This window comes from Pygoscelis adeliae, unplaced genomic scaffold (assembly GCF_000699105.1).
Source record: "Pygoscelis adeliae isolate BGI_AS28 unplaced genomic scaffold, ASM69910v1 Scaffold13, whole genome shotgun sequence".
Classification (NCBI taxonomy): Eukaryota; Metazoa; Chordata; class Aves; order Sphenisciformes; family Spheniscidae; genus Pygoscelis; species Pygoscelis adeliae.
In genome coordinates, this window is record NW_008824499.1 from 322958 (window position 1) to 332610 (window position 9653).

The following is a 9653-nucleotide window of genomic DNA, read 5'->3' on the forward strand; positions in this document are numbered from 1 at the left end:
GTCAGGCAGGGCTGGAGAGCATGGGGCACGTCCAGGCGGGGCAGAGGCAGAGCTGCCTGGCCAGGAGAATGCAAAGGTGATTTATCGACTGCTGGAAATCAAACAAACCCCGTCCCTCGCTGATGGTGAGGGACAGGTACCTGCGGAAAACACCAGATTCCCAAGGGGAGCAGAACCAATAGCAAAGGGCAATACTAATTAGCTCCCAGCCTGCAGCCAACGGGGACGGGGTGTGCACAGCATCGGACAGCGAGTGCTGGGCGCGGGGGAGCCAACTGCCAGTCGCCCCCCCTGCCAGTGCCGCTCTGTGGGGCTGGGCTGGGAGCGGGGGGCAGCTCATTCCCCTGTGGGAAGGGGGGTCTGGGCTCCCCTGCATTTCGGGGTTTACATCTGAAGGGAGCTTCAGGCTGCTCGGTTCCTCCCTCTCCTCCTCTGTCCTCGTCCACCATTCCCTGCGCGCCTCTGGGGACCCTCTCTGCAACCCACCTTGTGCAGGGAGGGCTCCCCTGCTCCCCCTCTGGGCTGGTGATTTTGTCTAATTACTCGTTATTTGCCACTTGTTCATCTATCTTTTCACCCCTTGGTTTATCTTTCAGTGAAACGATCATGTTTTTGCACCAAATCTTTTACCAAGGCCTGAAGGCAAGGATATCCAGCTGGCCAACACTCGTGCTGGGTGAGTGCGTGTTGCCTCCCAACTGCGTTTCCTTCCCACTTGCTGGTAGAGCTGAGCCCGCGCTTCTCCTCCCAGTGCAACTGAACAGGCATTTTGCTAACCGGCGGCAGCAGTGAAATGCATCGCACAGCACATCACTCGTTCATGTTGGTCACAGAGGCGAGGACCTGAGCAAAAAACCAGAGAAACCCAATTCCTGCATTCCTGGTTCTGCCGAGCGGTGGAAGGGGTGGGCTGGACCATGCACAGGAGAGCTGATGCTGAAGAGCATTGCTGTGTCCTATTAGACCCTCAGCTGGCTCTACAGGGTGTCTTTAAAACCCAAACTGGGCAGACCTGGGGCTTGCACAAGCAGCCCAAGGCCCCAGGGGGTGCCCTGGGTGGGACCTGGGGGCAAGGAGGGTTGGGAGCCAGGGGGGCTGTGCCAGGACCCCAGGGCATGGGCTGGACCAGCCCACTCACCTCCCCACCGCCTCTCTGCTCGCAGCCGACTTGTTCGACATCCTGCTGCCCATGCTGAACATCTACCAGGAGTTTGTGAGGAACCACCAGTACAGCCTGCAGATCCTGGCACACTGCAAGCAGAACCGGGACTTCGACAAGCTGCTGAAGCACTATGAGGCCAAGCCTGACTGTGAGGAGAGGACCCTGGAGACCTTCCTGACCTACCCCATGTTCCAGGTGACCACTAGTGCCGGGACTGGCCCCGGGGATGCCACCACAGTGCTGGCAGCGAGGGACGGGCTGGGTGGTGCAAACCCCAGCCCCACAGCAGGCATCGGGTGGTGGCGAGGCAAAGCCTGGGTGAAGATGGCCTGGGGCTGGACCCCACGTGGTCCCATGCTGCTCCTGAGACCTGCTCAGGCCATTGCTGGGCTCGTCGGTGCTGCAGGAGGACTCTCTGGGTGAAGCTGCCAACTTCCCGGTTACCCCATGCTGCTGGGACATGGATGGGGCACAGCAGAGTCCTGGGCAAAATGCCACGCTGTTCCCCCTCTTCATTAAGTTTTAGCACGAGGAACTTTGAAGCTTTCATAACCTCCCGGATCAGGGGGTCTGAGGCACAGTGTCCCCAGCCGCAGCGGCTCCGGGAGCAGTGCAGGGTCGGCGCCTGCAGCCCTCTGTGCCCCCTCCATCCTGCCCACCCCCCCGCACTGCACCGCAGCTGATTCCCCGCTCTGGTCTGTTGTGCCGCAGATCCCCAGGTACATCCTGACGCTGCACGAGCTGCTGGCTCACACCCCCCACGAGCACGTGGAGAGGAACAGCCTGGATTACGCCAAGTCCAAGCTGGAAGAGCTCTCCAGGTCAGACACGCTGCTGCCCATCCCTGCCTGCCCCTGCCTGTCCTGGCAGCTGGGGCTGCGGGACCGGGGGCAGCTCTTGCACCCGGGCGGTTCGGACTGGTGGAGGGGCTCTTGGCCGGGCTGCTGGCATGGTGTGCTGCCCTTCTGCTGGGCAGGGAGAGGGGCTGGGGCAGGCACACCCTGACCTGCAGGGTTTGGAGAGGGTGCAGTGCCGGTGGTACCAGGCTGGCCTGGGTGTTCATACAGCACCCGCAGGGTGAAGCCGGTGGAGATGGTGACAGAGGGGCTGTGCTGTCCCGCTGGGGTAGGATGCGGGAGAAGCTCAGTCCTCGGTTTGCTCAGAGCCCGTTGGCCGTCCCTGACAAGGATGAAACCCCTCGTGAGCCGTTGGCACAGGGAGATCTGCCTGCTTGTGCACGGGGTGCTGTGGGTGGTGTCGTGGGGAGCTCGCCCAGGTGCCTCTGGCTGCCCACGCACCCTGCCTGCTGCTCGGGCGCAGGCAGCAAGCAAAGCCCTGCACCAGAGGTGCCCCACGCTGTTGTAGCCAGGACCCACCCTCCCATTGCCCTTGTCCTCTGTGTTTCGAAGGCTGAGATGTTCCAGTGCTGTCTCCTGGCCTCCTGTGCAAATCCGTCCCTGGGGCCGGTGGGATGAGAGCCCAGCTGCTTCTGGCGTGTTCCAGGGCTCCTTAATGATGAAATATGAGTTTTGGAGGACTGGGACGGCTCTCAAGGTCTGGCCCTGTCCTATGGCACAGCTGTGCTTCTGGGTGCTGGTGGGGCTGCCCTGTGGGAAGGGGCTGAGTGCCTCCCAGGTCTCTGCAACAAGCACCCAGGAATCAGCTGCGATTCCCTGTTTCCAATCCTCTCCCTCCTCAGGCCACGGACCGAAGCGTTCTGTGTGTCCCATGCTAGCGTATTGTGATGGCACCAAACACACCGGTGCTCCTTGGTCCTGAAGCAATCCACAAAGAGTTTCCATCCCTTTTCCCACTCCTCAAGGAGCAGGGATGTCGGAGGGGACTGGTGACAGGGGAGGAATCTGTCCATCACTAAATCCAAATTTTGTGATTTCTGAGTAAGAAGCACTTGCGTTTCAATATTTATAAATCTGGAGGTACAGTCCAGGCTGATGTGTAGGTTACCTCCTGAACTCCCAGGTCTGTATAGATACAAACGACTGCTGTAATTCCCTTGGTATTCCTTTGGTTTTGGTCTTACCTAGTGCAGCCCCTCCAATCTGTTAAAAGGGATCTGCTGGGAAAAGTGCAAATCTCATCCAAGCTCCAATGTTCTCTTCTCTCTCCTTCAGGATAATGCATGATGAAGTGAGTGAGACTGAAAATATTCGAAAAAATCTGGCGATAGAGAGGATGATTATTGAAGGGTGTGAAATTCTGCTGGACACCAGCCAGACTTTTGTAAGACAAGGTACAGTGTTTCTGTCAATGTCCCTCCCCTCCGCGGTTCATGCAAAGCCCTGCAGCCCCTGTCCCCCCGCCACCGCATGCCCCTGCAGCGCCGTCTGGTGAGCTGTGAAATTTAAAAATGTAACCCATTTCTGAATTTTCTCTGCTCCAAAGTGCCTCACTTTCGGACAGTCTCGGCACTGCATTTTATTGCATCACGGAGCAGAATGTGCTTTTTAGCCATTATTGATTTCCTACCACCAGAGAAGAAGCAGGACACATCCTGACCTCCTGGGCATGCTCGATCCCGGAGGAGCACCCATGCGATGTGGGCGCAAGGGTGGGTTGGGGGTCGTGGCTGGTGCTCACCCGGTCTCTGGGCCCCAATAACCCACACAGCTGGTGGCTCACGGGGCCAGTCCCAGTCCCAGCCCTGGTGCCTGGGGACACACTCGCCACTGCCCCGCTCTGGGCACACAGCGATGCCCTGCTCCCAGGTACCGTGCCCTGGAAAGCTGCCCCCGATGCCAGGGACGGGTCTCTCCCTTCTGTAGGGTCCCTCATCCAAGTGCCGATGTCAGAGAAAGGGAAGATCACGCGGGGGCGGCTGGGCTCCCTCTCGCTGAAGAAGGAGGGCGAGCGGCAGTGCTTCCTCTTCTCCAAGCACTTGATCATCTGCACCAGGGGCTCCGGAGGCAAGCTGCATCTGACCAAGGTGCAGAGGGCGGGGGGGTCTTGGTGGCCCCCAGCAAAGGGTCCGGTGGCTGCCGGGCTTGGAGCTGGTGCTGCTCCCTGGGGTGCTGGGGCAGGGGCTCATGCACAGGGAGGGGGCCGAGGCCGGCACTTCTGCAGCCCGAGCTGGCCGGGCTCTTCTGGTGACACCAGGGGTCCAGAGGCCACCTTGCCTTCCCCTGGCTGCAGCCTCCTGGGGGTGCTGGGCTGAGAGCAGGCGGTCAGTCGGATTTATTTCACGTGGTCCAGACGCCTTGTCAGTGATGTGCGGAGCTCTGAGTCATGGGCAAAGACAAGAAATTGCAAGTTCTCGATAAAAGAAGTTATCCTGATTTGCAGCAGGAACCTTGACAATCTATTCAGTGAGAAAGTTAAATTATAGCCTAGGTTTGTACATAACGCTCACAGGCTTCTGCAGTCTGCTCCCAAGACTCACGCTTTTGTTGGTGGAAGTTTTGCAGTTAATTGAGCAAGAATCTTACAGAAATTGCTCATTACTGGCATTAAATTATCAGTTTGAAAAATTACAGTCCGTGGCAAAGAGTTGATAATTACAACAACAGATTTTTGGAAAATTTAATTTAAAGCTCATATTAAATAATTTATAAACAAATTAGTTGATTGGTTATACAAGGAAAACCGGGATATCCCAGCAGTCAGTAACTGCTTTTTTCCCGGTGAAAGCAGACGCTGCGCTGGTCGCGGGCTGTGTGTGCACCCATGGCAGCATCGCCCCGTCCCCGGGGCAGTGGGCTGCGACGCGGGGCGGGGGGCCGGGGCCGGGGCAGCCCCCAGCCACCAAAGCAGAACGGCGTGATCTCCCTCATCGACTGCACGCTGGTGGAGGAGCAGGAGAGCACTGACGAGGATGGTAGGTGTCCCTGCCACACCCGCGGCCCCATGCCAGGCAGATCCCCCTCGGGGCATGCCCAGGGCCCTGCTCAGCCCCCACCCGTGGGTGCACAGTGGAAGGGTTGGCTTATGTGCCCCAGCGGGCGCTGAGCAGACAGGGGCATCTCAAAAAGCAAAGTCGCAGCTACTCCAGGACCCTCTGCTGAGGTTGTCAGCACCACCAGCACGGCAGACCGTCTCCCGCTGCGCACCGCAGGCAGTTTTGGGTTTTGCAGTGTGGTCACCCCATTGCGGGGGGGACAAAGCCCGCACCCAGCAGGACCAGGGAGGTGTCAGGGGTGCAGGTCCTGCTGGAGGCTGCACTTAATGCCAGAGCCTTGGCAGGAGGTTGCTGCCAGCCCCAGGCAATGCCTTCCCTGGCTGGAGGCAGCTGCCGTGTTCTGCGGCTGGGGACCAATGGCAGTGTGGTCAGCACTGCTGGCGTCCCCTGTCTCAGATGTGGTGTCCTCCTGGACATTGCTGCCATCCATCCGTGTGGCATAAAATCAGCTGCAGCAGAGCTGGAGCAAATTCAGATGCTGAATAGATTCAAGGAAGTCATGATCTACCCGCTGGATTTAATTAAGTAAATTATTTACTGTGAACCCAACAGATGCACATTTATGCAAATCTGACCTTCCTGAGGCAGGCAGCGAGCATCACAGCTCGCTGCTAGCAAGTGGAAAAATGCAAAGATGCTGGACGTCCTCAGCCATGCCCACTTAGCTGCAGACTTGTGAAAAAGCACAGGCTCCTTTCTCTTGTCCTCATTACGAGTTAGAATTCTAACACGTGCCGGGGAGCCGGGTTCTCCCCTGGCACCTGGTGCCAGGGCCCCAGCAGTGAGGCTGTGCTGTGCTTGTGACGTGCAGACTTTACTTTGCAAACACGGAGCCTTTGCCCAGCAAACCTGTTGCGTCCTTACCACAGACAACCCACAAAATGCGACAAACTCCTAAAAACCTTAATAAAACCTATGCTGGGGAGAGGGGGTGGGGAAATCTTTTCACAATCACTGTGTGTGGTTTTTCTATTCCAAAGCAAAAGCATCAGGGCAAGACATTGACCATCTTGACTTCAAAATCGTGGTGGAGCCAAAAGATTCCTCATCTTTTACGGTTATTCTCGTGGCCTCGTCCAGGCAGGAGAAGGCTGCATGGACCAGCGACATCAGCCAGGTAGGATGGACCCGGCAGGGAGGAGGTGTTGGGGCACAGAGTCCCCGGGGACGAGCAGCCCCTGCGGGATTCCTGCTCGGCTGCCCCCATGCAGGCTGCAGCAGTGGCTTTGGGCACCCAGAATTAACACTTGTTGTTTGCTGCGCAGCTACAGTTCTGCTGCCTGCCCTTGAGCTGTGGCTGTGGCGGTAGCACTCGGCTGGGGTTTTGCCCGCGGGGGTTTCCTTGGCACCACCTGGCTGCGGGCTGGTATGAACAGCACGGGTGGACCACCAAGCCTTGGGCACCCAGGGAGAGGGGTTCCATGCAGAGGGCGACTTGGAGCTGGGGCCATCGCCACAAGCTTTCTGGTGTCTGCTAGCTCAAAGAGGAGGAGGTGGAGGAGGAAGGTGACACCAGCCACAGCAGGTGGGAGCAGGGTCTGTCCCGTCCATGCTCTGCTTGCACATGTAGATGTGTGGTTTGGATGTCTCCTCTGACTCAGACACATGGTAACAATTTATACCTGCTCTTCATTTGCTTTATGCAAATGACTTTGAAGATCTTTTTTCCCAAGTGGAAGAGGAAAAGTTATCGGTTAAATAAGGATTGCCTCCTGGCCACCTCTGTTGTACTATGTCCTTGCCTGTGTCCCCTTGCTGAGCACTGGTCCCCAAGGAGAGACGTGGGCAGGAGCTGGGGCCAGCCCCATGCAGGGAAGTGGCAGCTTCTGGTCCTCCTCTCTGCAGGGGCTGGGGCCAGTCCTGCCCACGCCGGGGTCTCCAGCCCACGCTCCTGCGCAGCAAAGCCCATGGCAGTGAGCCGGCAGCAAAGGGACCAGTGCCGCTCTGCTGCCCGCTGGGTCTCCCTCTGAGAGCATCCAGCAGCGCAGGCTGGGAGGGGAGTTTAATTACGGTGATAAAGGATGAGAGGGGGTTTCTGGCAACTCTCGCAATGCCTTTGTGCCTACCAGCACACCCTGAGCCTGGGCCAGGTCTGTAGCAGGAGAGCCAGGGGAGCAGCTCTGGGTGACGCTTCCCCAGAACAGGAATGCAAGGGTGTGATCATGAAGCTCCTATTTTCAGGCAGAAGCTCTTGCCCTTCCCAGCTGTGCATTCCCAGCCCTGGTGTCCTGAAGGCACAGTAGATGCAGCTAGCAAGGATGTGTCTTGTCTGGATAACACCAAGCTCGGGCTCTCTTACGGCGCATCGAAGCCTGGTGGGCAGCAGGGCTGCCCTTGCCGCTGCCGCCTTCTCCCACCTCCCACCCATGTCTCTTCCAGTGCGTGGACAACATCCGCTGCAATGGCCTCATGATGAACGCCTTTGAGGAGAACTGCAAGATCACCGTCCCCCAGATGATCAAGTGAGTGCTGCCGCGGCTGGGTGCTGCGGAGAGCGCCGGGCTCTGCCTGGCCCCATGGCACAGCTCCCACAGCAGCTGAACGCTGCTGAAAGCCCCGGGAACCCGGCGACTTTCCCATGTGCTCAGGCACTTGGGTGTGCTGTTCCCAGCGTGGTGATTAGGAGCGCTAATTAGCTGGGAGAGGAGATTTGTGTGGGACTGTGCTCGGGGAGGTGGGAAGGTCAAAGGGGAGAGCTCAGAGAAAAAATAATAATAGTAAAGGGGTGGGGGGGTAAAAACCCCGGAGGAGAGGGGTGCAGGGAGCTGTCATCCCTGTGGGTGCTGGGTGCGAGGGCTGGCCCAGCCCAAGGAGGTACATATGTGGCATGAGGGGGACCGGGCACAGCCGGTGGGATGAGGCATCATGGGGGGTGTCCCCGCTGCATCAACTGCCCGCACTGCTGCGGGTCTGCTGTCATGTACGGGGAAGGGTCTTGGTTCGTGGGTGTCCCCCAGGGACAGTCTGTCATTCCATATTTTTTGCACAAACCTCTGCCTGTTGAGCACTGTGCAGTGTTTCCACCCGTTCTGGGGTACAGACTTCCTAGCTTTCCCCCGGGAGTATTCCTGCCTGTGTTTTACATAGCGGCACCTCTGTACAAACACAGGTCCTTTGCTGATGAGGACCTGTACAGCTTTCTGTGGTCCCCGCACATCTCGGGGGGAAGCTGCTTGTGCAAAGCAGCTCTTGGTTTCGTTCCGGGCTGGAACCACAGATATCTTGTTTCTCTGCAGGTCTGATGCCAGCTTGTATTGTGATGATGTTGACATTAGGTTCAGTAAAACGATGAATTCCTGCAAGGTCCTGCAGATCCGCTATGCAAGCGTGGAACGGCTCCTGGAGAGGCTGACGGACCTGCGGTTCCTGAGCATTGACTTTCTGAACACGTTCCTGCATTCGTACCGCGTCTTCACCACCGCCCTGGTCGTCCTCGACAAGCTCATCACGATCTACAAGAAGCCGATCAGCGCCATCCCCGCACGGTGAGGCTGTGTGTGGCACCACTGCAGTGCCCGTGCCAGTGACCTGTCCTGCCCCTAAAGGACCGACAGAGTTTATGGGGGTCTGCGTCATCGCTCCTCCATCCCCTTTTCTGTCCTGAGTCAGTCCTCTGCTCCCCAGACCTGCCTGGCCCCAGTGCCACTCCAGGGCTGTTTCACCTGGTCCCATGAGTTGTGATACCCGCAAATTGGGGAAGCAGATAATCCCGAGCTCTGAGGGTGTCCCTGCTCCTGGAAGGGCCAAGCAGTGGGAACAGGGTGGCAGGGGCTCACGCCGGCTGTGCCATGCCCGGGTTCTGGAGAGCGTGGGGTGCCCCGGAGACCCAGTGCTGCTGGAGCTGCCGGCGGGGGATCTCCCCAACCTCTCAGGCAGAGTAGGTGTGAGTTCAGCCTTTCCCTGTCTCTCTGCCAAGGTCCCTGGAGCTCCTGTTTGCAAACAGCCAGAACAACAAGCTGCTGTACGGCGAGCCCCCCAAGTCCCCCAGAGCCAACCGCAAGTTCTCCTCGCCTCCCCCGCTCTCCATCACCAAGTCCTCGTCCCCCAGCCGGCGGAGGAAGCTGTCCCTCAACATCCCCATCATCACAGGAGGGAAGGCGCTGGACCTGGCTGCTCTGAGCTGCTCCTCCAATGGCTATGCAAGCATGTACTCCTCCATGGCTCCCTTCAGTAAGACCACCCTGGACATAAACAAACTGTACGTGTCCAGTAACTATCCCAATAAAATCCCTGACGAAGGAGAAGCAGCCTCAGAAAAGCAAGAGGAGTCACTGCCGAGCAAGCAAAGTAAGTTGCTGTGGGTTTGTAGGTGGGTAGGCGTCCAGCCCAGGCAGCTGGCAGAGAGGGGGCCGGTTTTGGTGGGTGCTCTGCAGGGGTACAGGGACACGTGCGGGGGATCAGGCACACCGTGCCTGGGGGCTTTGCAGCAGCCCAGCCCCGGGCTGGGGCAGGCGGCCTGGCTGTGTGCTGGTGAGTGGTGGGTGCAGGGAGCCCCTGCCCCACAAGCAGGCACACAGCAGCCCCCCGTGTGCTGAGGAGACCAGTGGCAGGTGTGGGGGGGGGGGGGGGGGGGGGGGG

At 58.6% G+C, this 9653-nt stretch overlaps 1 protein-coding gene across 1 annotated transcript in view; it reads left to right on the plus strand.

The window, feature by feature from the left end:
- The window catches only part of RASGRF1 (Ras protein-specific guanine nucleotide-releasing factor 1), a 45606-nt gene that overhangs the window by 21483 nt on the left and 14470 nt on the right, over nucleotides 1-9653 (plus strand). The window contains exons 6-15 of the mRNA XM_009321423.1: nucleotides 597-676; nucleotides 1164-1357; nucleotides 1874-1983; nucleotides 3295-3413; nucleotides 3946-4106; nucleotides 4931-4994; nucleotides 6056-6192; nucleotides 7455-7537; nucleotides 8312-8560; nucleotides 8992-9362. Coding sequence (XP_009319698.1) covers nucleotides 597-676; nucleotides 1164-1357; nucleotides 1874-1983; nucleotides 3295-3413; nucleotides 3946-4106; nucleotides 4931-4994; nucleotides 6056-6192; nucleotides 7455-7537; nucleotides 8312-8560; nucleotides 8992-9362 — 1568 coding nt within the window. The remainder of the gene's footprint in view (nucleotides 1-596; nucleotides 677-1163; nucleotides 1358-1873; nucleotides 1984-3294; nucleotides 3414-3945; nucleotides 4107-4930; nucleotides 4995-6055; nucleotides 6193-7454; nucleotides 7538-8311; nucleotides 8561-8991; nucleotides 9363-9653) is intronic.